This window comes from Mixophyes fleayi, chromosome 2, assembly GCF_038048845.1.
Source record: "Mixophyes fleayi isolate aMixFle1 chromosome 2, aMixFle1.hap1, whole genome shotgun sequence".
Taxonomy (NCBI): Eukaryota; Metazoa; Chordata; class Amphibia; order Anura; family Limnodynastidae; genus Mixophyes; species Mixophyes fleayi.
In genome coordinates this window covers 196077789-196105762 of record NC_134403.1, presented here as the reverse complement: position 1 = coordinate 196105762, position 27974 = coordinate 196077789, and the positions used below count along the sequence as shown (strand labels likewise).

General features: G+C 41.4%; 1 protein-coding gene across 1 annotated transcript in view; it reads right to left on the bottom strand.

The window, feature by feature from the left end:
• NT5C1A (5'-nucleotidase, cytosolic IA) overlaps positions 1-23871 on the bottom strand; it is a 44253-nt gene extending 20382 nt beyond the window's left edge. Inside the window, exons 1-4 of the mRNA XM_075195282.1 lie at positions 23288-23871; positions 11916-12083; positions 7234-7363; positions 6813-6935 (exon numbers count right to left, since the gene is read on the bottom strand). Coding sequence (XP_075051383.1) covers positions 6813-6935; positions 7234-7363; positions 11916-12083; positions 23288-23428 — 562 coding nt within the window. The 5' untranslated portion in view covers positions 23429-23871. The remainder of the gene's footprint in view (positions 1-6812; positions 6936-7233; positions 7364-11915; positions 12084-23287) is intronic.
• Between the last annotated feature and the right edge of the window lie 4103 nt (positions 23872-27974).

The window sequence follows — 27974 nt, the reverse complement described above, 5'->3', positions numbered from 1 at the left end:
AATGTCAACTGTGTGGTGTTCCCTACTTCTATCAGGATCGTAGGGAAATCATCCAGTACCGCAAACGTAGTCAAGCAAACCCAGTAAAGGATTTCAGCGACTACCGATGGTGGATTCTTAAACCAGGTTCCAAGATGAGTCTTCTGGAGCAGCTGGATTGCTTAGAGGAGTGTTTTGAACTGGCACAAGAAGAGGCATAAGATTGTGGACAGCTCAATAGCCCAATCTGGCAAGACCACTGCCGATGGATGAATCCCGAAAGGCACCGCCTGCAGCAGCTTCCTTTACTAGCTGAAGAAGCTGTCACCCAGCCTAAGGAGGTCATCCCCAGGGAAAAAAAGCCCCACCCAGCTGCTGATGCTATGGGGTCAGCTACGGTGAGATACCTTGCTCCCCAGCCAACCCGGCTGGGGAAGGACCACATCAAAGTGGATGCTGGCAAGGATGCAGCTAAGGAGCAGAGTCTGCAACCAGCTAAACCGCTAGCTATGTTGGGAAATGCCAACCTTGAACAGGTGGATGCTAGGAAGCACCGCTTGCAACCCCTTCTCTCCTCAATAGGGAAGGTCACAGCAAAACTCTCAGTGACCAGACTGAGCTTTGTTACAACTGGCCATTTGCAGGCTTGGAGGATGAGGACTTGGTAAGTGAATTCCAGCCACCAGCTGCCTTGCATGTTACACTTGGGAAGGTTCCAAGTGAAGATAGACTGGCGAGGAAAAGAACAGAGAAGGCTCAGAATGTTGTCGCCACTGGGCCAGATGATGAGCTACATTGGCGGGAAGAGAGTTGGAGTGATCCTGTAACGTCCCTGCAGCCTGCTGTAAACCTGGGTACTGCAACCAAGATTCCAACAGAGTTGCACCCAGAATTTGGCACTGGTTTCCCCAGTCTAGTTAACCCCCCCTCTGTGGAGGAAATACTCCCTCCAGATGCGCCAGAGGCGAAGGAGGTGAGCACGGGCAGTGAGAAGCCCCTATGTACCCCAACTCTTGTACCAGATTATTTTGGGAAGAAGAACTCGGGCTCAGATTTTTTGGATGGCATTCTGCTGGGACCGCTCAATGTTTTAACTTTAAACAGTGAAGACTTGGCTTTTGAGGGGGGAGATCTGACTACAGGACCTTTAGGTCTGTTTACTCCTCTGCAGCCAGCCATGACTTATTGGGTGGGAAGAGCCAGTGGAGAATGCTGTGTGGTAACCATGTTTCTCCATATAGATTTGCTGGGGGTTGTGATTTCCGTGGACACAGACCAGTGGAGAAAGAAATGGGGCTTTTGGAGTTTGCCCCATTGCTCCTCAGTGACTGCACTGGCTGAGGCTTGTGTAGTGCCACCGTTATACTGATATGTATTGTTTCCCTTGCCGCTTGTCCAATCAAGCAGGCCATTCCACCGTGGGTCTTGTTTGGCCCCAATTCCCTGGGACACAGGGAAACTATAGACTGGGGCCTACAATCCCCCCGGACCCAGGTGACACCACAGCAGGTCAATTCAGTGGCTTAGGCCAGAGACTTTGGACTTGGGGGACGAAGTTTGCTTGGGGCATACCACAGCCACCCTGGAACTAAAAGAAGGTGGTGAAGAAATGTGGTGAAACAAGGTATTAATATCACCTCAACCAGTCTGCACCTTGTTTCTCACAAACTGTAGACTATAAAAACATATACTTTTTCTAGCCCTCTTATCTTGCAGACTAGTCCATTGTTTCAGCCTAGGAAAAAGGATTATTGTCAACCAGTCCTGCATAAATGTACATCACACCAAGAGGTCTAATGTATTAAGATAGGGAGAAGGTCCACAGACAGAGCTCTATGTTTAATTACAGAAGACTGCATTGTGTATTTAAATGTAATGTGTCTGGATTGTGATATCTCCTGTTTAAACAAAATCTGCTGTATAGCCACAGAACAATACCTATCCTTAATTAAATCAAGAGTGGCTCATCTGCTATCCCTTTGTCTGTATGTTGTCCTGTGAAAAGGTGAACAAAAAAAAGTACCAATCAGGTAGTTCCTGAAATTGCTGATGAGGTCATATATGGGTTTAAAAGAGAACTCCAGGGGACAGCAAATTGGCATTCACTACCGAATGATGGCTGAAGTCAGGCTGGCGTTGAGATCCAGATCTCTGCCCTGACAGGAAAGGTACAATCGGTCCCTGGAGTACTGCCTTTGCCCTGATCTACCTCTCCAGGTCTCGGGGAGCTGTGTGTCTGCCAAAAATGGAGTGACAGTTACTCAGGACCACTGCCATGCTGGTAGCCTTAAATGAGAGAGGGGGAAGGACTTGAATGGATAGACAGCAGTCCCTGAGAGTGGCTAGGATACTGGTGAGGTGTTTTCATTATACCCTGTATGTTGTCTTTGCCAGATTGTAGTGTTATTTGTGAAATAAACTTATTTATTTTATTTCAGATATTTGCCTGGGTGATTATGAACCTTGGATATGTACCGGGTAGGCCAGCGGTGCGTCACAGAGGGTTACCTTAAACCCAGTATCTTCACACTAGTAATTTCAGGGTTCTAAACATAAAAGATTTCATTAGCTTTAGCAATACAGGCAAAATAAATTGTGTTAAAGAAAACAAAAAAACACCTAGGGCTAGATTTACTGAAGGGCAGTTCGATGAAACCGCCAGTTTTCACCGTTTCTCCCGAGATTTACTAAAGGTCAAACCACCATTGAAATGGCCGGAATGAACATTTTTAAAAATCGCCATTTTACAGTTTGCCATCCCGATTTTAACAATGATGAACATACAAACAGCCGGATTTACTAAACTGGGATTTGTTACACCGCCGCAAAAACCGCCATCCAAATGGCCAAAACAAAAGAGGTGGTTGTGAGAGGCGAGATTGCTCAAACTGCAATTAATCCATTAAGAACATAAGAGGAAGCACCATTGAAATATAAATTATGGGGGAGATCATTTTTATTTATTAAGGGGCAAATTCATTTATAATTAACTTATGGGGCAAATTTTATATTTCATTATATTATGGGGACAATATTATTGCATTATATTATGGGAAAATATGAATATATTATTATATTAACTATGCAATACTATTTGATTGCTAATGGGGGCAATAATTATTTATGATGCACACATGTGGCACTACATAGTACCCCCATGATATAATAAAACAATATTATTGTCCACTTAATGGAATGGAAAAAAAAATGTGCCCTCACAAGTTAAAAATAAATTAATTTTGCTCCTTAATTAATAAATAATGATTGCCCCATGATTTATATGTCAGTAGTGCCTCCTCTTATGTTCTGAATGGCAAGATATTTCAAACAGCATCTTTGAGCTCAAGCCAATCAGAAACAGGTATAGAAAAACCTGTCTTTTTCCTGGCGGTTTTGATGGTGGTTTTGGCCAAACCATCGTCGGTTTAGCTATTTTCAATCTGCTACACATCACCAGGCATTTTACATTGCAGTCTCAACCCACCCCATAAGAAAATGCATTTGGTGTACTAAACAGCTGGTGATGTGTGGTGGTTTAAAACGGCCACCAATCGTAATTCTTAGTAAATTTACCCCTTAACCTCTGTCTATCCAGTGGGCAGCTAAGCCACTTACCACTTTCTCTTTAAGGGCTGAATACACAAACACACAGGGAAAGCAAAAAAAAGAGTAAATGTTCTCCAGAACAAACCATGTTACAATGCAAGCGGTGCAAATTAGTTTATTATTTTACATATAAGTTAAATACTGGCTGTTTTTTCATGCAGCACACAAATACTTTATAGCTTTATTTTTCTACTGAAATTTAAAGTTGATCTAGGACATGCCCTATCCCAACTATAAATCTGTCCCCACATTTTAAATTTACCTTCCCCTCAACTGCAACATGGTTTTGACCAGGTGAAAAGTTACTCCTTTTTTATTCTTTGCTCTCCTTAATGACTCAGGCCCACAGTGCTTTTCCCTTCCCTAGCCAGTCACTCTTCAGGGACTGTCTTCAATTTGTCCACTATCTTGGACCTCCAGAACAGCCACACAATGGGCCATCTACTCAGGTCCCTATTGATATGCATATGGTTGTGGTCGCACACCTTTTCAAACATGTTTGAGAGGTTCCCAAACTCCACGGCATCTAACTTCACTCAATCTGCAACCATCATAGAGGGTACTTCACAATCTATAATTGAGGTTTGCTTGGAATATAATTTGTATATCTCATTTACATGGTTTATAGATCTTGTTGATGTTTACGGTCTTCCATCCACAAGTATGCACGTCATCCTTGAAAGAGTTAGTAAAAATGCTAATTTATATCCTATCAAAAATTATTTTACTCACTAATGTCTCATTATTTACTCCCTATTGTCTCAGTAGATACTTGTCTCAGTATAGCAGAGACTAGTATAATTAACAGTGCTGTACACATGCACCCTTCTGGCTTGCTGATTTTGATCTTGGCAAGATGTCAACGACAACTGCAAGAGGTCAAAATTCTACCAGAAGTAACACTATACTTAGCATTCAGTTTCACACTAAGATGTCCTTTAATAATGTTTGCAATGGGGACATGCTGTTGGACTGAAAGATTGGTCTGTTTATGTTGCATTAATTATTGTTTATGAGAGTTAATACAGTATATTTACAAATATACAGCATTGACTGTGTTACTTCAGTTTAGTCTAACAGGGGTAAGCACAGGATTTTACAGCAATTACAAGATCCACCTTTTTCCTTCCCACCTCACAGCCGTTTGCAGTAACCTTCACACACTCCCATACACATTTTCCGTATTGCTTCCCCAGAAAGACACTTCCCAATACTCCCAGATCAGCCAGTCAGTCAATGCTTTCACCTTACACGGTAACTTTATGAGAAAAAGCTCCATCAGTAAACTTGTTTATTGACAGGTAAATCAAACAATTATTACCGTTTTATCTTTTAGTATGAAAAATTACAATATGGAGGTTCTAAAAGCTGCCTCAGTTTGTAAAATCAAATAAGTCGCAGAACACATATGTAGAAGATAATTTTTTGTTTTTTTCCGATTACATGAAAATACATGTGGTTATATTCAGTTAGTATCTGTTTCTTCTCCATTTTCTAAACATAAATTAAAAAAAATAAAAATATATTTATTAGATTACGATACCAAGGATAAGCCCAAGGGAGTCAATTTATCAATCTGCGGGTTTGAAAAAGTGGAGATGTTGCCTATAGCAACCAATCAGATTGTAGTTATCATTTATTTAGTACATTCTACAAAATGACAGCTAGAATTTGATTGGTTGCTGCAGGCAACATCTCCACTTTTTCAGTCCCGCAGCTTGATAAATTTATCCCCTGATGTAAACTATGTGGTCACAAATATGTGCCTGGTCCTGTAGTGGTAAATACCTGCACATATATTGATCAAATAAGCATCTAGCTGTTAACAAAAATAAGAAATAATCAGATTCATTGTGATACAAAGTTTGGCTATCACGAGATGTGGCACAAGCAGCATTTTACTGAAAGTTATTGTTATGGCTGACAGGAAGCACCATAAACTTGTAGAACAGACTGTAGAGGTCTTCACCTATAGCAAGCCGCCTTTCCCGTAGAGCTGTACGCGATCACAGGTACTTGGATGCCCCCAGGACTTGAACTCAAAGTAGTACAAGCAGGGGCGGGCTGGTGACGCGGCCGCATCCCTTTTTATGAGATGCGGCCGTCTGTGTGCCCCCCGGGCTTCCCTCTCCCAGCCCGCGCCTGAGTACAAGTTTATGATGTCAGCACAGCACTGGCGAGGGCCAGATGGGAGGCAGAAACGGAGTCCAGAAGTCAGTCCGAGGTCAGAGGGAAACAGCAGCGCGGAGTCCAGGCAAGGGTTGGGGACCGGCAGCAGACAACGTATCCAGAGAGCAAACCAAGGTCAGAGGTCACAGGCAATCCAACGGGGTCCAGAAACAAGCCAGGGGTCATACACGGGAAATAAGGTCTAGCAAAATAGCAGAGGAGCAGGGTACAGGAACAGGAGCCTAGCTACACTGAGAGCTATAACTGGCAGTGAGGGTCTGTCTTCACTGCCTTTAGTAGTGAGAGGAACCAATAGGAGCAGAGTGCCAGCGAGACTCCTCCCAATTACATTAATCACAGTATGTAATGCCCTGACTAGTAAATCTACGCCCAGTATATACAGACAATGTAAGGGTATACGAGTAAATGCTGCAGAAGCACTGGTAAACAAAAATGTTTAATTTCTTCTGCGCGCATGAGCCCGGCTGTAGGACAGCTGGCCGGGCGCTGCGGCAGGCGAGACAGAGCGTCCCGGTTGTTGCCCAGGCAACCGAGACGTGGGGGGCTGAAGTGACGTCCCGGTCATCATGGAGACGGCCGGGACATCCGAGGTAACCGTAAGTGAGTCGCGGCGGCCCGTCTGGGAGCCGCGACTCATAACAGTTATTTCAAGCGTGTGGCCAGTTTTTCATTGCAAATAACTAATTTTGTTCTGCATCCTTACTGAATCTGTGCAATTTGGACATCCACATTACAATTTGCTCATGTTGATTAGGCAGTCAGCCATTCTGTCCTTTGCCCGTTCATCTATCAACTTTAAAGCAGTTTTGCTGTGTTAGAATTACTTTTAAATGGTGTTAGAATTCCTCGTAATTGCAAATGTGTGCTTTTACTATTTATAATAAAAAGATTTTGAGGGATTAAATCTCTAAATAGTTCATCAGATAAAAAGCAACGAGAGATCATCATCATCATTTATTTATAGAGATGAAACTGAACCTTCTAGTCTGATCATTGCAATTCATACATGGTCACATTTGCCACATGCACTCACTCACCTTCTTCTATGGCCTCCTGTACTTTCTGACCATCAGATGAGAGGTATAGGTTGGTATGATAAGCTTTTAAGTAGTCAATTGGGCTGTTGCCTCCAGTCATACAGAAACGCTCAATAAAAAGGTCTGGGGCAGAAGAGAAAATAAGTCACAATAATGTACTTAAAACACCATAATTTAAACTAAAATGCATTTTAAGATGCTCCATTGATTTTACACTCTTACCAGTGATATTTGTATCCAACCCTAATCACGACAACAACTGATTGCAATAGGTGCTGTCACTGAATGCTGACTACTTGAGAATAGTTACACAATTAAACTGTATTAGTGGTAAACATATGCTCAGTGACTTGGAGGAATTATGTGGCCTGATATATATATATATATATATATTTTCTAAAGGTTATATAGAGATACTTACTGTAATGGTTTATGGTATTAATGAGTCTAACTCCAACTTGTGCGTGGTTGTTGGTCATGAGGACTATATCAAACAGTTCTTCACTGTCTGGGTATAGCGCTCGTAGTTGACTGTTCACTGCTTCCAGGGCCTGTGATGGAATAATATCAGATATATATTAATGCCTACAAAGGAAAAAAAAATTACAAAAGCAGAATGTTGCACCTTCAAAGTTAGGCAAATGTCGCACAGGCATTTTGTGTGACCATATATTTTAAGCTTCAATAGCTTTTATGCACATAGAAGGACTGGTGAGCTCGATACGACTATCACTTGAACACTGATACAAGCCACAAAAGCTGAAGACATCATTCACAGTACATATCAGTGCTCAAGTGTCAGGAATGTGTCACTTAAACTGCCCATTATGGGCAGGCAATGAAACTAGATAATAGCCAGGCTCCCAGTGTTAAAACACAGGTGAAAAAAGCTTTAATCTGTTTCATTCAGCATATAGGATTTTAAAGATAATTCATACTAATCAAGTATTGCTGGATATATTGTGTAACAGTGAATGTACATGGGGGTAAATGTATACGCGGGTGTTGAAGAACCCGCACGTTCATACATTTACCCCATGGTGTCTTTGATCCACCAGTGATTATCATGTTTTACCCTTTTACAGAAGATGGACGGAGAGTGAACCGATATGCAAAGGGATAATTCTATGAAGAAACTCCCAGCCTGGGCAAAGGCTCTATAATATGATGCATGATAGGACATGTATGGTAACTGTGACCAATTCTTCAGAAGTACCAATAATCCACTCTCAGTTTTAGGCAGGGACGTAGGAACAAAAATTTTCATGGGGTGGCAAAAGGCCAAGGACTACTATAGGGCTTAGAGCCCCTTTTTCTTGCATTTGGTATCTCGTTTTCCGACTGTTGTAACAGTGACTTTAGATATACAAAGACTCCCAATCCTATGTTCATTTTTGTCAGTGTTTCAGGGGTTGGCCAACCCCAGTTTCACTGTTTATTTTATTATAAAAATTTATTTATACATTAAATATTATTATTAATATTAACTTCCAATTAGTACAATAGCTGTTAGAAAGATAGATCAATTCAATTGTTCATCTTAAAAATGTACATTTCTCATAGTCCTTGACCTAGTTTTTATTCAGATTTTGTTGACAAACTAATCTCATTTGATTGGGAGCATTTTTAAACCTATAGTCACTGCCCCACTAGTTATGGTCTGTGCTATAAATTTATATTGCTATATCTCATGTTTGTTACTGGACACACTGCACGTAATTCAGGGTAAAAGTAAAGAGAATAGTTGTTCATCATCAATACAGGTTTTTTAATTAATTGTTTATGAATGGAACGTTTAGAGGTTTTAAAATAAACAAATCAATCAATCTACTGCCCCCTGTGCTCCCTCGGGTCCTACGCCCCTGGTTTTAGGTGTTTTATTATCTATTTTTCTTACAAGTCAGAGGGGGGATGGGTTGGATTTTGCCGTTTAAAAAGCTAAATGCTAGATATTCAATAGGCACAATGGTTAGCATTGCTGCCTCACATAGCTGGGGCCATGGGTTCAATTTGACATGCTCTGTGTGTAGTTTGTATGCTATTCTCTTTCTATGTGGATTTCCTCCGGGGGCGCCTATTTTCCTCACACAGTCCAACAACATACTGATGGGTGTGTGTATGGGTGTGTGTGTGATATATAATTTAGTCTTTAAGTTCAACTGAGGCAGAGACTGAAACTAAGCAATGCATAATATGGATATTATGTACCCACTATATAAATAAAGGGTAATAATAATATATTATCCTAGGCACTAGTGTGGGTCGGTCCCATTAAAAGATCAATGAGAAGTAAGTAGTGCAATTGGAGGTTGATTGTGAAGCTTAGGATGGAAGGTAGCTTGGAGGAAAGTGGAGAGAGGAATTTGAGACACTCCTGTGAGGAGCACATATAACAAGATAAAAGAGATCATTGTAGATAGACGGAGGCCTACATTTGATAACCACCCATCATGACCTGAGAACATGGAGGTTGATCTAAGAGAGTGGGCAATGTTTGAGTTGAGTACAACTTCAAGTTTCAGGTTAGCTGTGACTTTAATACAGTGTTACAGTATATACCTAACCATTCAAGTAAGGACTGGGAGACCTGTAACATGTGTATGAAATCTATGTCTCTCGAGAGTTATTTGTCAAGACAATTGAAGGGATGTTTAAGTGGCTGAAGAGAGAGAGTCTAGTAGATAAGACTACTACTGTGGACAGTACACATTAGAGGTGGCTGGGTGACATTTCCCAAAGCAACAAATGTCAGCTTTGGAACCCAGCATAAGTGAAAAGTGGAGTTGTAATGCAACTTATAAGCTTGTGCAGACGGTGTTTAATAATGAGTGTATTTTTTCAGTAGATGGTCAGGCGCCCATAATTATACCAATTTAACTATAAAGTGTATTGATATGCTATGATATTCCACAGTTCACCCATTTTCAAACACGCCCTTTTTCTTATTTTCACCCATAATACCGAGTGTTGCAAGAGCCAGAGGTAGCCAATAATTTCTCAAAGAGAAGGCAGTTGCACAGATGCAGATTGGTACTATCCTGCAGAACCCCCAACACCAAGCTATGCACCACCCATGAGGAAAAGGGGCTACAATATTAGCCTCATAGCTAGATACAATCACTTTCATTTGCTGCAAATACCACTCCTCACATCAGACAGGATTACAATGCTTGAAAATATAATTTTTTCAACCACTTTGCCAGATTTACAACAATGTCACCGTTATCAGTCTTTACTTTAATGACCTGTGAGAGTGCACTTGGAGTCGGCCCATCATCATCGCTGAACCAGACATCATCCCATGTCCTATACAGGGCTTGAACCACACGCGGCCTTCCTTTTATACACTTCTGACATCCCACCGAATAGGTAACTGGAAAGACTCAGGCGGTGCTGTCTCTCGTCATATGTACTGAAGTAGGGCCATACACCGCCAGCTTATAATTACCCGTTGGTGCCTGTTAATTTGAAGCTGGAGTTGCATCAGATAAATAGTGAGTGAGTGCCGCTGGGGCAATACTGTAACCAGATACAAGCTGCTGGGTCAAGTGAAGGAGGCATCAGGAAATCTGCGGGGTAAGTACTAATGACCATACTGATGGCCTGTTACAGTTGTACATATTTCTTATATTTTAAGATGCTTTTGCTATCGGTGTCCTGGGATATGTGATATTTTTTTTCCATCCCAGCTTATTGGAATCTCTTTGTATGTGTACCCCATATCTAAAAAATAAGTTATGTTACATGAATATATTACTTTACTGTTAAGTTCCCAGGTTCCATCGTTAACTCTTTAGGCAGTGCTCTTTCATATTGTGTCTTCTTTCTTACTATGCAGGGTCGAGCAATGCTGCATAACATGGGCTTACACGAATGGAGAATGCTGCATTTCTAATATATGTCTATAGAAAATGTCTTAACTGTTGGTCACACAAAAAAAAAGAAATAACTTTTCCTTGTTGGTAGGTCTCACCGACAAAGCTATCCAAGCATAATTATGTAAAATAAATATATTGAATAGTGTTTGTTTACAATAGAAATGGAATTCCAAAGGCTTCCAAAGTGGCATTAGGGAAGGTTGAAAGATATAACTTCAAGTACATTTGTACCTATAATTAAGTACATTGTAATTATTTTTCAATCTATTTACTTTTTAGTCTTATTCCCCTACCATCCCTGCTCGATGTTGTATGGCTCACTAGGATTTGTGCATTTGGGTCTTGACTCACTAATGCTGGTGACCAGTCAATTCCCTTAAGCAGGGCCATAACTAGGGCTATACGAGAGGGGCTACTGATTAAAATTGAATGCTAGGGGATTGGCAGTTTTCCTTCTAGCACCAGGTGCTAAAATTTTAATTTATGTATCTGTTTGACTCAGCTATAAGGATTTGTTGTAAGTATACCACATGGTCCTGATTTTGTGATAAGTGAGGATGGAGTTGTTTAACAGGCTTGAGATGCATTCCATTGAGGAGATTAGACAAATTTTAGGTAATAATTGAATTGGTTTATTGAGTAGGACAACTGGTAGATCTTTTCTAATATGAATATCGTTAATCTTAACACTCAATTAGTGATCATGGTCCAAAGTGTAGATGTGTTTGAGAATTCCTACCAAATATGCTTAAAAGTGCCTGTTACCTCACTCCCTCTCCAACAGAGATTCAAAAACTGAGGGAACATAGCGTGAAGCCTGGATGGAAGCAGATAATCTTTTTGTGTATACCTTATAGCACTACTCTCTAATTGCTACAATATTTGAAGATTTAGCCGTTCTTTTTTGATGTATCACTACCAAGATTGATACCTATGTCTCTTTCCCAAGCATTCTCTTTGGATTCTAAATTGAATGAGTCTGGGACAAGAACTGTGTTGTAGAGAATTTAAATGGTAATTTTTCTAGACTTTTTTTGAAACTCATACAAATTGTGACCAGATCAATGTATCATAATTCCATCCTTAACAATTAGAGATATTTTTAAAATATAGTTATTGTCAGATAGGGGATACGATAAAACTTGGTGTTAACACTCCTTTTACCCTCAATTGGCAATCGGCATAATTGCATACATTTTCAGTAGTTGTCTGCTATGAGATTCACCTTAACAAACGGAAATGCTGCTCCTGGTTTGAATGGCTCACTCTCATGCTCCAGTTGATAGCTGACATATGCCTCTAGACCCTGCTCTTTGTATACTCTCTGTTCTTCCTCCATGAGGAACAGTGCCCGAGAAGAGACTGCAATGGTGATTGCATTGTGAGGTTTAGGCTGCAAGCAGAAAGAACAAATACAGGTTTATAAATGTAGATGTTATGGGTTGATTCAGATTTATCTTATCCCAATGCCAATCAGATTTGAAGTAACCTGGAGGGGGTTGACAGCTATCAAGTTGGTAGATTAGCAATTCAATTAACTTCTGCACTGCCGTGATACGCTTAATTGAAAAAGAATGGTTCATTAAAACCGCCAAGTAACAAATGAAGCCCATTAATATTTTTGACATTTTTGATATTTTAACAATATTTAAAGTTTTATGTTAACATGGTTTTAGTTGTTGTTGCTGATGTTATTGTGATAAAGAGTGTAGCTAGCTAGTAACAAATCCCAAATAGCACACATGTAACAGAAATGGGTTTAAATTACATTTATTCCATCTTGAATTAGAAATGGCATCAATTATGTATGTGCTATATTTTCATGTAGAGTGAATAAAGATATTGAGACTGACACCAACTATTGTGCACACACTCTTGTCCCTTATTTATTCCAATGTAATAGGAAATCTTAAGCAATGTGGCTATTTTTATATAGCTAGAAACTATTATTACTCTTTAAAGTATAATTTGATCTAAATCCGCAAATAGTATGCTAGAGAACAAGGCTATGGGTTACAAATAATATGTACAATTGTCATTGTTTCTGTAGTCCATAGCTTTGCTTGCTTTTTTATTGATAAACTATTCATAATTTCTAAGGTAACTGTTTTTATGCAAATAACAGCCGATTCCACCAGCTCCTACATAGCTTGTTCCATAAGACTAAGCGCCAGTAGGAGTTAAACATGTCTTTGGACTGGCCATCGAAGTACACAAGGTTGTCCATCACTGACTTATAACAACAAATGTCTGATTGATTGCTTTGGGTTATTGCAGTTTGCTAGTAAATATTCCACAGTAGTTATTCCTGATCTGACTATTTTATGGACATTCATCTGCCTAATGACAATTAAATTAGTTACAATTTTGTTTGTTTATCTGTTTTGGACACCAGTTTATTTATTTCCACATGAAACTTGTGTTGGCCGATATTGAAAGCATAGGGAAACATGGTCATCATTGATAAATCTATTCTGTTCCCTTCTACTTGACATGAAATTCCTTTCCTAAATATCACGATCAACAATGGAACGATGTCAGGAAAATGTGGAAGTGTGTACGCACTCACGCGTAGGCAGTTATCTGATGGGTGCTAAGAGACACGCCCTTTTCAACAGATGGTTATGAGAGATGAAGTTCACAGATCTGAAGGTAAATTATGTAGGTGTGTACACATGAATTGGCATGCTTATCGGGACTCTCAATCGTTGGTAAAATCATTACAGAAATCGCATCTGAATTAAAATGCAATAATGTGTACCCAGCTTAACTTCATTAGACTTGGTTAGACATTTTTTTGTGTGCAACTGAGTTTTCTGCAATTTCATGTACAAATAGAAATAGCCGCTCCTTTGCCAGTTATAGCAGTGTGCTGGGGGATTTTTCTCTGTGTTTGTTCCTTTCAGGATAACCCTGCCCTTTGAAACACCTGCTATGAGCCTATTAATTGATTGAGCAACTTCCACTTCTGTTTTATTTTGTTAGTTAGATTAATTTTAGCATGTTGTCACGGGCACTAGGAGTCTTTGCCCAGGATATCACCAGATGATGTTCTTACCAGAGTAATATAGCTGGTACTATGGTCCTCTGGTAGCAGGGTGACAACGGAACAGGAGAATCAGCAGATGGTGAGAGAATGCTCAAGGAAAGTCTATGACTAGCAACAACTGGTAATGACTTAGATGGATGTACACGAGGAACCAGATGGACAAGGAAACGTGAGGAGAGTCAGTGGTCTGCGTACAGCAAGTTGTACCACTGCTATAGTGAGGAGGAATGTCCAGGAGTACAGAGAAGGTAGTGAGAGTCAGTGGTCTGCGTATAGCAAGTTGTACCACTGTCTATAGTGAAGGAATGGATTCCAGGTGCAAGTAGGTAACGGGGAAGTCAGTGGTCTGCGTACAGCAAGTTGTACCACTGCTTATGTGAGAGGATACTTGAAACTGGTGCCAATGGGAAACAGGAGTCAGTGGTCTGCGTCAGCAAGTTGTACCACTGCTATATATATGTGAGGAGGGGCACGAGGAGATGAATGTAATGCAGAGGATACACGGGGCACAAGGAACTTGATCCCACGATGATATCCACAATACAATAATAACTGACAAGCGCTGCTTGAAGTATACAAAGTCACTAGAGCGATCCAGGTAAATAGGAAACAAAGTCAATAGTAACAATAGCTTCAGTAGATAGAAGTCTCCGGAGATGAACACAACACAGTCCAGACGGATATGCAATACAATAGCAAAGTCAATGGAAAGTATGCATACAGCGGTTCAGGAGAGCAGGCTGTCAAGGAGACATGCAGGGATACCTGAACGGCTGAACGCCGGCAGGAGGAGAGACCACTGGAGGATGGAAGAGGTAATCAGGTTGGTGCAGCGCACGGAAGGTAACCGGTAATCAACGGAGCAATACTCAGGAAGCAGTAGTAAGTAAAACTGGAAACATGATGAACACGGGAGAGTTGAGGCTGTCTGGAATCCGGCAGAGTAGCGGAGGCAGCGGAGGGAAGGTACGTTGAACACAGGAGAGTAGAGGCGGACTGGAATCCGGCAGAGTAGCGGATAGGAATCAGTGGAGAGCTGACACGCTGAACACAGGAGAGTTGAGGCGGACTGGAATCCGGCAGCAGTAGCAGATAGGAATCAGCTGAGTGCAGACACGAAGAACACAGGAGAGTTGAAGTGGTCTGGAAACCACAATCGTAGTAGACAGGAATCAGCTGGAGCTGAATACACGAGGAAACACAGGAACACCTTCAGAGGCTCATGGGGAATGAGACTCCAAGATCAGGCAACCAGGTAATGATCACAGGTGGTTTAAATAGGGAGGGTTGCCTGATCATCCAATCAATTAAAAGCAACAGGTACTGAAGGTTTCATAAGGGCTGCACATGCGCAGACCCTCAGGATGGCGGACGGCCACACTTCCTGAACACAGGAGAAATGGCACTCACAGTCCGGTGAGTGACAGTACCCCCCCCCCCCTTTTAAAGGTGGGCACAGAACACCTGGAACCGGGTTTGTCCGTAAACTTGGAATAAAACTTCTTAAGAAGAGCTGGAGCGTTGAGATCTTCTGCTTTAATCCATGAACGCTCTTCAGGACCAAAGCCCTTCCAATGAACGAGGAAACGAAGCACTCCCCGCAAAATTTTTGCATCCAATATGTGAGTAATCTCAAAGTCCTCCTCTTGATGAACTTGAACTGGCCGAGGTGCTGAAGGAGGGACCGAGAAAGGTTGATGATAAGAGGTTTGAGCAAAGACACATGGAAGGCATTGGAAATACGAAGGTTCTTAGGTAGTAGAAGTTTGAAACAAACTGGATTTATCACTTGAATGATCCTATATGGACCAATAAAACGAGGAGCGAACTTCACAGATGGGACCTTCAAACGAATATTTTTGGTTGATAACCATACACGATCTCCAATTTTAAGTGGTGGAATAGCCCGTCTCTTTCTATCTGCAAAAGACTTATATTTGGCAGATGTCTTCTTTAAACAGGTTTTGACCTGAGACCAAATATTTTTGAAGGTCTGACAAACAGTCTCTACAGCAGGAACTTGGGTGGGAGGGAGGGCAGGAAATTCCGGAAAAGACGGATGGTGACCGTAAACCACAAAGAATGGAGTTTTAGAAGATGATTCATGATACATGTTGTTATGAGCGAATTCAGCCCATGGAAGCAAATCTACCCAGTTGTCTTGGTTGGCTGAAGAGAACATCCTTATAAAAGTCTCAAGATCTTGATTGACCCTTTCGGTTTGTCCGTTTGATTGAGGATGGTAGGAGGATGAGAGTGATAATCGGATACCCAAGGTCTTACAGAGGGACCGCCAGAATCTGGAAACGAATTGCAGTCCTCTATCTGAAACAATCTCGGAAGGACATCCATGAATACGGAAGATTTCTTTGATGAAATAATCAGCCAGAGTAGATGAAGAAGGTAAACCGGTCAAAGGAACGAAATGTGCCATCTTCGAAAATCTATCCACCACTACCCAAATAGTATTGCACTTTTTACATGGAGGAAGATCAGTAACAAAGTCCATACTAATATGGGTCCACGGCTTGGAAGGAATGGGTAGTGGTTGAAGCAAACCCGCTGGAGTTCTGCGGGGAGTCTTAAACTGGGAACACAATTCACAAGCAGCCACAAAATCTTTGACATCTCTCCTCATAGAAGGCCACCAGTAACTTCGAGAAAGAATTTCAAAAGTCTTGCGTTCACCAGAATGTCCAGAAAAATGAGACGAGTGAAACCACGAAAGGATTTTCTTCCTAAGAGCAGGAGGCACGAGGGTTCTCCCAAATGGTAGCACCTTAGTGGAAGAAGCAGCCAAAGAAACACATTTGGGGTCTAATATAGAGTGGTTAGGACCATCCTTAACGTCTGAGGACGTCACAAAGGCTCGAGATAGGGCGTCTGCTTTTTTATTTTTCGCAGCTGGTTTGAAGGTTATGATTAGTTCAAAACGAGAAAACAAAAGAGACCATCTTGCTTGACGAGGATTCAAACATTGAGCAGACTGTAAATATGACAAATTTTTATGATCAGTAAAAATTGTCACAGGATGACGAGCTCCCTCCAACAAATATCTCCATTCCTCTAATGCTACTTTTATAGCCAGCAACTCCTTGTCCCCGATGGTATAATTCTTCTCCGCAGGCAGAAGACCCCGAGAGTAAGGCACAAGGATGGAATTTTTGTTGCTCCGATCTTTGGGAGAGAATGGCTCCTAAGCCAACATTAGAGGCATCTACCTCTAGGAAGAAGGGAAGCGTCACATCAGGCTGTCGAAGAACAGGAGTGGAGGAGAAGGACTCTTTGAGAAACTGGAAGGCTTGAAGGGCCTCAGAGGACCATTGTTTAGTATTGGCCCCTTTACGAGTTAGGGCCACAATAGGAGATGCAATCGAGGAAAAATCTTGAATGAAGCGTCTATAGTAATTGGCAAAACCTAAAAAACGCTGAATTGCACGAAGAGTAGTTGGCTGAGGCCAATGTAATACAGCATTCACCTTTTCTGGATCCATCTGAAGACCAACTCCGGAGACAATATATCCCAGAAATGGAATCTGGGGCAACTCGAATGAACATTTTTCTAACTTGCAGAATAATGAATTTTTCCGGAGTCTGGAAAGGACCTCTGCCACATGTTGATGATGAGAAGGCAGGTCCTGAGAAAAGATTAATATGTCGTCCAGATAGACGACGACACAAACATATAACAAGTCCCGGAAAATCTCATTAATGAAACCCTGGAAAACAGAGGGGGCGTTACATAACCCGAAGGGCATTACTAAATATTCATAATGCCCATCTCTGGTGTTGAAAGCTGTCTTCCATTCGTCACCGGACCTTATTCGAATTAAATTATAGGCACCATGAAGATCCAACTTGGTAAAGATCCGGGCTCCCTTGATACGATCAAATAACTCAGTAATTAATGGGATGGGATACCGATTTTTGATAGTTATGGCGTTAATTCCACGGAAATCTATGCAAGGACGTAATGACCCATCCTTCTTTTTTACGAAGAAAAACCCTGCTCCAGCGGGAGAGGTAGAAGGTCGAATAAATCCTCGCTGGAGATTCTCTTTGATGTACTCAGATGTGGCTTGAGTTTCAGGTAACGAAAGTGGATACACACGACCCCTGGGAGGAGTCTTGCCAGGTTGAAGATCAATCGGACAGTCCCACGAACGATGAGGAGGAAGACATTCAGACTGAATTTTAACAAATACATCGGCAAAAGAAGCATACCGAGGAGGAAGTCCCGGTGAACAAGGTGAAATGGAGGATTGCTGTATCTTGAGAGGAACGACTTGAGAGAGGCAACGATGATGACATTCAGGCCCCCAAGATGTAACTTGAGGAGTGTGCCAGTCAATCTGGGAAGAATGACGTTGAAGCCATGGAAGGCCTAATACAATCGGACTGGTAGTAACAGGAAGAATTAAAAATGAAATTTCTTTAGCGAAGTTCCCCAATGTCCCTATTAGTAGTTCCATGGTGACCATTCGACCAGTGTAACTTTCACAAATTGGAAGGGATCCTATTAGGTTCCCTCCCTCATGTGTTCAATATGGTTTAACAGCAGAATTGTTTAATGTGTTTCCCCCACTATGTACCCCTTCAATCCTTCCCCTTTTTATTTTGTGTCCTTTCCTTACCCCATCCCTTTTTTTATTTCTGTACCCCATAATTTTTGAAAAATTAATAATAAAAATACTATTGAAGTTAAAAAAAAATAAGAAATGAAATTTCTTCTTGGTGTAATACACCAATTTGAAGGATTACTGGAGACGTACTCACTGGTAGGGACCATTGATTCACGAGGGATTTAGAAATAAAATTTCCTGCAGCTCCAGAGTCAATAAGTGCTTGGGACATGAAAGATTTGGTAGCAAAGTAAACCATAACATCAAAAGCACAAACTTTTAATTTCGTAGAACATGGAGAGGACTCCAGGGACCCTAACTTCACCTCTCCAGAACTGGTTAGGGCCTGGCATTTCCCGATTTTTTAGGGCATGAATTGAGCATATGAGTAGAATCAGCACAATAGATACAAAGTCTATTTTTTACTCTTCGGTCCCTCTCCTCTGAAGTTAATTTGGAGCGACCTATCTCCATAGGTATCACCGGAGATGAAACTTGGCGAACTTGAGGACTTGAGCGAAGAGGTGCTTTAAATAAAGTTGTTTTTTCAGACTCTCTTTCATGAAATCTCATGTCTACACGATGGCAAAGAGAAATCAAATCTTCTAGAGAAGTAGGTAATTCTTGAGTAGTCAGTGCATCTTTCATTTTTTCAGAAAGCCCCTGCCAGAAGGCGGCAATTAAGGCTTCAATGTTCCACTGAAGTTCAGAGGCTAATATCCGAAATTGAATGATGTACTGGGCTACAGTACGAGAACCCTGACGTAGACGGAGGATGCTGGATGCAGCGGAAATAACACGACCAGGTTCATCAAATACACTTTGAAACGTGGAAATAAATTTGGCACTATCTTGCAGTAATGGAAGGGGAAACCCATGCGAGAGCTTGTCCGGAAAACAAGGAAATGAGATAGGCCACTCTGGAACGATGAGTAGAGAAATTGTGAGGTTGAAGTTTAAAATGAACTGAGCATTGATTTAGAAAACCCCTGCATGTTTTGGGGTCTCCATCATATTTTGAAGGAGTAGGCAGGTGTAGCGTGGAAGCAGTAGACACCTGGGATGGCACTGGGGAAACAGAGGAAGGCACAGGAGCATCAACAGTAGCTGTGATATTTTGCGCAGACGTTCTTTGGGAGGCTAACGCCTGGCAATATTGCAGCAATTGTTGTTGGCGAACATCCTGTTGTTCAATACGGGTAACCAGATACTGCAGCATCTCTTTAGCTGTAGGTTCCGCTCCTGGATCTGTCATGGCCTGATCTTACTGTCACGGGCACTAGGAGTCTGCCCAGGATATCACCAGATGATGTTCTTACCAGAGTAATATAGCTGGTACTATGGTCCTCTGGTAGCAGGGTGACAACGGAACAGGAGAATCAGCAGATGGTGAGAGAATGCTCAAGGAAAGTCTATGACTAGCAACAACTGGTAATGACTTAGATGGATGTACACGAGGAACCAGATGGACAAGGAAACGTGAGGAGAGTCAGTGGTCTGCGTACAGCAAGTTGTACCACTGCTATAGTGAGGAGGAATGTCCAGGAGTAGAGAGAAGGTAGTGAGAGTCAGTGGTCTGCGTATAGCAAGTTGTACCACTGTCTATAGTGAAGGAATGGATTCCAGGTGCAAGTAGGTAACAGGGAAGTCAGTGGTCTGCGTACAGCAAGTTGTACCACTGCTTATGTGAGAGGATACTTGAAACTGGTGCCAATGGGAAACAGGAGTCAGTGGTCTGCGTCAGCAATTTGTACCACTGCTATATATATGTGAGGAGGGACACGAGGAGATGAATGGAATGCAGAGGATACACGGGGCACACGGAACTTGATCCCACGATGATATCCACAATACAATAATAACTGACAAGCACTGCTTGAAGTATACAAAGTCACTAGAGCGATCCAGGTAAATAGGAAACAAAGTCAATAGTAACAATAGCTTCAGTAGATAGAAGACTCCGGAGATGAACACAACACAGTCCAGACGGATATGCAATACAATAGCAAAGTCAATGGAAAGTATGCATACAGCGGTTCAGGAGAGCAGGCTGTCAAGGAGATGTGCAGGGATACCTGAACGGCTGAACGCCGGCAGGAGGAGAGACCACTGGAGGATGGAAGCGGTAATCAGGTTGGTGCAGCGCACGGAAGGTAACCGGTAATCAACGGAGCAATACTCAGGAAGCAGTAGTAAGTAAAACTGGAAACATGATGAACACGGGAGAGTAGAGGCGGTCTGGAATCCGGCTGAGTAGCGGATAGGAATCAGTGGAGAGCTGACACGCTGAACACAGGAGAGTTGAGGCGGACTGGAATCCGGCAGCAGTAGCAGATAGGAATCAGCTGAGTGCAGACACGAAGAACACAGGAGAGTTGAAGTGGTCTGGAAACCACAATCGTAGTAGACAGGAATCAGCTGGAGCTGAATACACGAGGAAACACAGGAACACCTTCAGAGGCTCATGGGGAATGAGACTCCAAGATCAGGCAACCAGGTAATGATCACAGGTGGTTTTAATAGGGAGGGTTGCCTGATCATCCAATCAATTAAAAGCAACAGGTACTGAAGATTTCATAAGGGCTGCACATGCGCAGACCCTCAGGATGGCGGACGGCCACGGTTCCTGAACACAGGAGAAATGGCACTCACAGTCCGGTGAGTGACACATGTTTTGTTTGTCATAGTTATATTACACTATTTACTAGTAAAATAGTATTACAAATACTGATCTAATGCGATAAAGATGCAAAACTTTATACAATCTTTTTCAGTATTATATATTGTGATAGCATGCCAATGCCGCACAAATGTATTGCTGTAAACATTCTAGATGTTTGTGCTCATTTGACAGGAAAATAGAAACTGCTGCCATTCATGACAGTACATAGTGGCTTATCTATCCATAGAGCTGCTACTGGCAGTTAGAATAGGTGAAAAGGTGCAAACAGTAAAAGTGAACATATTATAAAGTTGGTGATCTGTTCATTGGAAAAACAAATATATTTTCTGTATATACTCTTAAGGATTCAAACCCATAGGTGTTATTTATATCCACTTTACTAGTATGTTTTACTCTAGTACAACTCATGTAACGGGGTCTAAAAGTAGAACAAATAGCTTTTAATGCCCCCTTACCCACTGGTATTTTCCAAAAGTAATGAGAAAGCCAAAATTACCTTGAGTGAAAAGCAATAGTAAAAATGCTAAGAACAGCAAGGTGTGCATTTGACATAGTTTAGCACTTGCGTTTTTACTTGCAATTTTATTGCAAAGGCAATGCCAGTGGTTATGAGGCCTTAAAGATAAATTCCACTGAAATATTACCTTTCAAAAAAACCGACCGACCTGCAGCACAAATGAGGTTTTGTGGTACTATGCACTCACAGGGCAAGATATTTTATCTAGATTCAAGAGGTGGAGAAGGTAGATTCACAGAGACATTCCTTGGTTTCCATCGAGCATTTTGTTCCCCACACAATGGCTTCATTTTTACTGATATTTGGAGGTGGTACAAAATCAGGCCTTGGCCTGGACTTCTTATTTGAAACATCTTTTGCACTTTTAAGACACAAATTTTGGGCAAAAGTTTCTATGTACTTTCCCACGACTATAACGAAAACATTCAAATATATGCTAGTGGCACATGTCACAAATATAGTCCCAATGTCATCAAGGTTTTAGTATTTTTACCATGCGCATTTCCAGCGTAACTGACAGTTACATAAAAGTGGAAACATATTATCAGGGGCACTTCCAAAAATAATAATGTAAAGTGGGCATTCTGTGTTATGCACAAGGGGAATTAACAATAGTCCTCTGCATGACCCCATTTTTTGTAGTTAGCAATTGGACCGATGTGTTTCCTAGTGCTTTCTAAATACTTAAATTAGCCTACTTAAATACAAATATGAAGATCTATAAGGTTATATTTGCAGGACAAATTAGCATGTGTTTTGCTGAATCTTTGTATAAAAAATCACAACAAATAAAAAAATAATACAAAATAAAAAGGCATATAAAAACTACAGTTTTTAAATTGGGTGCATTTTTCCTATCAAGTATGACAATTTCCCTATCTATCAAGCTATTGCTGGAGGTAACTCCGCTGGCGATGTCGGCTTTCTCTGGCGAAAGCATGAGGAAGCGTGTTTAACAAGTCTCTTCTGTTATCGCCATCTCAGGATGGCGATAGCTGAGGGTATTCAATAAAAAAAAAAATATTATTATTGAAATAAAGCATTTTTTTCAGTTGTGAATAATATTAAAATAATATTTATTTAAAAAATATATTATTTACAATTAAAGAAATGTTTTTTTTGTGGAACGGAAATTAAAATTTTAGGCATGTGTTAACCAGCTAGCAGTTGAATGAAGATGGCAGAGAAATTGGTGTCAGACATGTTATACCAGCAATAAAATAGCTAGCGATCACTGGCACTAATATAGACCTATACATGCAGAGTGGTGTACACAGGCTGTAAACCTATGTATATACGGCTTCAGGCCTTTTATTCTTGTGGAACAGTGTCAAAGGTCAGCGACCTTGACTAATGGCCCATTCCACATCAGCTAAAGGTCACAAAGCTTTATACACAAACAATCATCTTCATGAGCACTAGAAATAGCAGCTTCTGTCACTGTCCTCTGCCTCTCTGTATAGATATACATAGCCGTCATACACACAGATCTGTCCTAGTAGAATTTAACCCTATCCTTACCGAGTAATGCAGACCAAAATGAGGAGGAAGAGCCAGCAAGTTTAAAAGTCAGAATTTTTGTTCATAACATGCAGTATAATGGGGCGACTGCTCTTTGCACAGCAGCTTCCTCACTTGTTATTATATTGCATTTAGTGATTTCCTGAGATGTTTTGTAGGGTAGGAAAGCAAACATTGAATAATTATGGCCATACTTATTACATACCGGTTTTGGCTTCTTTGTGGGTGTAAGATTGTCATAGAATACTTTGGCTTCTTCCCATTTCTGTTTCTCTCCAGGGCTCTGAGCATCGACATGGCTGCTCTTCGATCCTCCCTCATCTGTGTCCTTGGAACCAGGCAGCATATTGTCAGTGCAGATTGATGAGCTGATAGGCTTCAGTACTGCTAAATCCTGTGTGTGATGGAGAGGAACAGGCTAACACTAGTCACTCAGCCTTCCCTTTCTAAATCTCACCCTCTGGTCTCTTTAATATCTCTCCCTTTCATCTCTATCTAGCTGCGTACTGCTCTCCACTAAACCTCCCTATTTTCTTCCTTTTATTTGACACATCTTTGTTTTGCTTCTCTCTGTAAATTTGCCCAATCCCCCTTTGCCTCACCTCTCACTAGTGACAGGTCTTTATAAGGCATCCCAGAAGCCCTCTGTGTTCCCAGCTCCTGATTCCATGAAATGGAGAAGGGAGGGATAAATATATACTGTGTGTAACTCCCTAAATCAGCTGAACATTTCCTCCTCTCTTTAGGCTTCAGCTCAACAGCTTCTCTTATATGCTGGTCAAGATTGTGAGAAACTGAAATGAAAGGAAAGAAAATTCTTCCTACTGGGAAAGAGGGCAGGTCTCCTGAGAGCAAAAAGATTTTCACATAGCCTAGCAACAATGTTTACAACAGCGTATCGCTGCTCATATACAATACTCTTATCTTTTTGGAAGCTGCCTATTGTACAAATGTAAATTGAACATTATGTGTATGTGATATCAGCATTCAGTAATGTGCCTTACATTTTGGTGCTTTCTACTTCCTTACTTTATTGCTGTTGTCTTTATCTCTTTGTGGGACTGTTATGATTCCTAGTAAACTCAGCAAGCAGCCACAGAAGTATAATACAAATGTCTTTATTCCAGCAAAATATATAAGCAAGGATTCAGTTCCAGGAACATGCAGGTTTTCATAAACAGGTATAATGAACAGGTATGGCAGGAAGGTACACAGCAATAACTGGTTCCACAGAATACTAATATAGTTTGAATGCAGGGATAATAAGGGTGAGTTACCCAATTCCAGGATGCAAAAGTTTAGTCCAGGAAGCAAACAGAGTCCAGGCAAAGTAAATGTCACAAGCTAACTTGCATAGTCCGGTAATCAGGCCAAGGTCTAAGGTAACGAGTGGTCCAGCAGTATCCAGTATCCAGGCAAGGTTCGGGGCCACGAGCAGACAAGCATAAACGGTAAACAGGCCAAGGTCACAACGGGAGATCAAATATCAGCAGAATCAAACAGGAACAGGGGGGAACACAAGCAGCAGCCAGGTATACAAGGATGAACTGCTAAGAGCACAGCTTGAGGCAGGTACTTAAAGCAGTGCAACAGGTGCAGTTCTAATCAGGCATAATGCAAGGTGATTAACTCCTTCAGGCATGTAGAAAAGTTCAGGAACAGAACAGCAGCACCTCTGGTGGTATAAGGTACTGCTGCTAGATACAAATAACAGGCAGAGTTGTAACAGGGACCTAGTTATTATTAAGTGGCGATAGATCAGATTTTCTATCTTGCTAATTGCAGTGATATAAAAACTTCCTTTCACCACAATTTACTGAGTGATGCTGAGCTTTCCGGATATATTGTCTGGCAGCGGTATAAGAACACTTCACCCATCTTCCTTTCATTTGCGCATGCATGACTTGGCTTTCGCGAGTCAAGCATACGCAGTGGAACTCGAAGCCCTGACGTGGTCTTTCATTTCCACTTATAAAAAAATAGAGTTTGATAGATAGGGAGAAGCCCTATCCCAATGAAAACAATCATTTTCGTCATAGGTAGAGTTTGTCTCTAATTAATAAATAGGCATCTAAAAGTCCACCTTTTTCTCTTCGTTCATTTAGGGAAATGTGTACAAAACTCTGAAATGTAAAATTTCAAAAATGTTGAAAATCTTTCACAGCTAGGTTGCTTGTATATTAAAGGTGATTGCTGTAAGATATCTGAGTGTTGTTTCAACAGTAGCTTTTGAGCAATGATTGCAACAGGTGGCCCTAGGGCCACATGTGGTCCTCTGAGCCTTCACCTTTGAACCCCAGTTCCTTCTTGCTCTGTTGTCAGATTTGTTATAGCTTGTAATATTTGTTTACAATGCCTGCTGTTATGTTTTTACAGGTAGGTGTCTCTTTCTTTGATTAAATGTATTGTTTTAGCTTAGTATTTAGATTAAGGGTAATGTGTGGCCCTCCTAAAGATTAGAGGGCCACATCATGCTACTATTGAAGTGTATCAGGTTACCCAGTGGCGGAACTACCATTGGTGCAGCAGTTGCTGTGCACCAGGACCCATGGAGGTAATGGGGCCCGCAGATTCAGAAGGTTGGGGCCCCCAGTTCCCTCTTGCCTGCACCGACGCCCACAACTCACTAGTTCCGCCTCAGAGGTTACTCATCACTGTCTTAATGTATAGGTATGTGTTTCTCATCTGGTGCTGGCGGGATTAGGGTAGCTTTCCACTACTGAATTGTTTCATAGTCATTTAGCTTTAAAAAAGACATATGTCTATCAGGTTCAACTTCGTGTCTCAAAAACCCCAGCTCACTTACAGGGGGGAATTCAATTGGCCGAGTTACTGCCGCAAGTAACGTGGCCTGTGCTCTATTACCGTCAATATGGTAATTTGAACCCGGATTTCTGGGAGCCGCTAGCAAAAATCAGCGTTAAAAAGTTTTTTTTACTTTCGGCAGTAACGCGGCCCATTGAATTACCCCCATAGAAAGAAACCCTCAGTAAAGTTTAGTCCAATTTGCCTTAATATGGAAAATATTTTCTCATTAGTTCATACTATAATATTTGTTTACTAATGCCAGTAGCCCTGTATATTCTGTTCTGGTAGAAAGATGTCCAGTTGTTACTTGACTCAGCTCTTAGCTCCTGAAAGAAACATTTCATGTGGCTTAAAGGACACAAATGTGACATTGAAAAACTATTACTTGCTATATTACAGTAAAATATTTTTTCACTATGGCCATCATTTAAAATATTAAAACAGAAATCATATAGTAATCCGTTTAGTGCATACTCTATGCTCACAGTATATCTGACTAAAATTCTTACTAGGCAGTTTACTGCTATCAGAAGCTTGTTTTGAAGAGTATAGTAGTAAATAAACTGATTATTATTATTCATTTTGAGATATTAAACAGTACAAATGTTAAAAAAGATTATATTTTTGTATTATAGCTGACAGGACTGGCTCCAGAGTGTATAACAAAAAGCACCACTGCCTGTACTGTGAGAAGCCACTCTCAACAATAGCCCAGCATATGGAGCATGTTCACCGCAATGAGACTGAAGTAGCCTGGGCCATGAAATTCCCCAAGCACTCGAAAGAAAGAGGCATGCAATTAGCACATCTTCGCAATAGGGGCAACTTTGCAAATAACGCTGAGGCAATAAGGACAGGACATGGCGTTCTGGTCATGCAAACTTTCAGACAAAGAGAAGAATGCCGAAAGCTTCATGTACTGTACAGCCTGCCAAGGCTTGTTTGCATGAAAATACCTATGGCAACACATGAAGAGATGTAAGCTAAACCAAAGCGGCAACAAGTCCACACTTGGCAAAAGCAGTCACAATGCGCCTTTGCTGAGCCTGTTCCACCAGTGGTGGCTTTCGGAAGCTCTTGAGCGTCATGACCCCAGCTGAAATCATACTGCAGTCAAAAATGACTAATGCATCATGCAGATGGGGCAGCATCTCTTCAAATGGGTCAGTTCAGATGTTGGCAGGCATCAGTACATCCGTCAGAAGCTTAGAGAAATGGGCGGGCTACTGCTACAGGCCAGAAGAACTACTCCTTTAGGGAGGATAGAAGACTTTACCATCCCATAAAACTATCTGCACGTAGTAGATGCTGAGAAGCTGGTAACTGGCTATGACAAGAAGACGGGTACATTTAAGATACTCAAGGTCGCAAAAAATATGCAAAAGATAGCGATCATTGTGAAGTGCCAAGACATAATGGAGGGCTGTTCTGCTGCAGTTGAAAACTCAGGACTGCACTGCTGCGGTTGAAAACGCACACAATTTCAGAAAGATATATGAGGCAAGATGGAATGAGTTGATATCATCGGCTGCCTTGAAAATTCTTAACGAATCCAAGTGGAACATGCCTCAGCTCTTACATTTCACAGAAGATGCACAAAAACGATGCACTTATACCTCAACGAGAAGAAACAAGCCTACCGAAGTGGTCTATCCACCAAGCCTACACTTAACCACTGGGCACTGCTTGCAAAAGTCACCCTGACACAGGTGATATTGTCCATTTGAATAAGGGAAGGGGAAGTTTCCAAAATGTTGCTGACTACCTTTTACTCAAGAGATACTTAGGATCTCCATGAAGATGTGGCCCTAGTGCTTTCCGAGGTCGAGAGGAAACTCTGCCTGCACTTCACTCGCATCGAAATCCGGGGAAAACGAGGGAGAAAAGCCCCCATCTTTGTGACACCAACTATGCGAGGATCGTCTTATAGAGAAGCGTAAGAAATGTGGACTGGATAAACAAAATGTCAATGTTTGCCAGACCAGCTGCCTTGTCACACTTCAGAGGCTCCGATTGCATATGACTGTTTACCCAAGAGTGTGGGGCCAAACATCTCCACACGCTGTCTTCCACAAAGCTTCAAA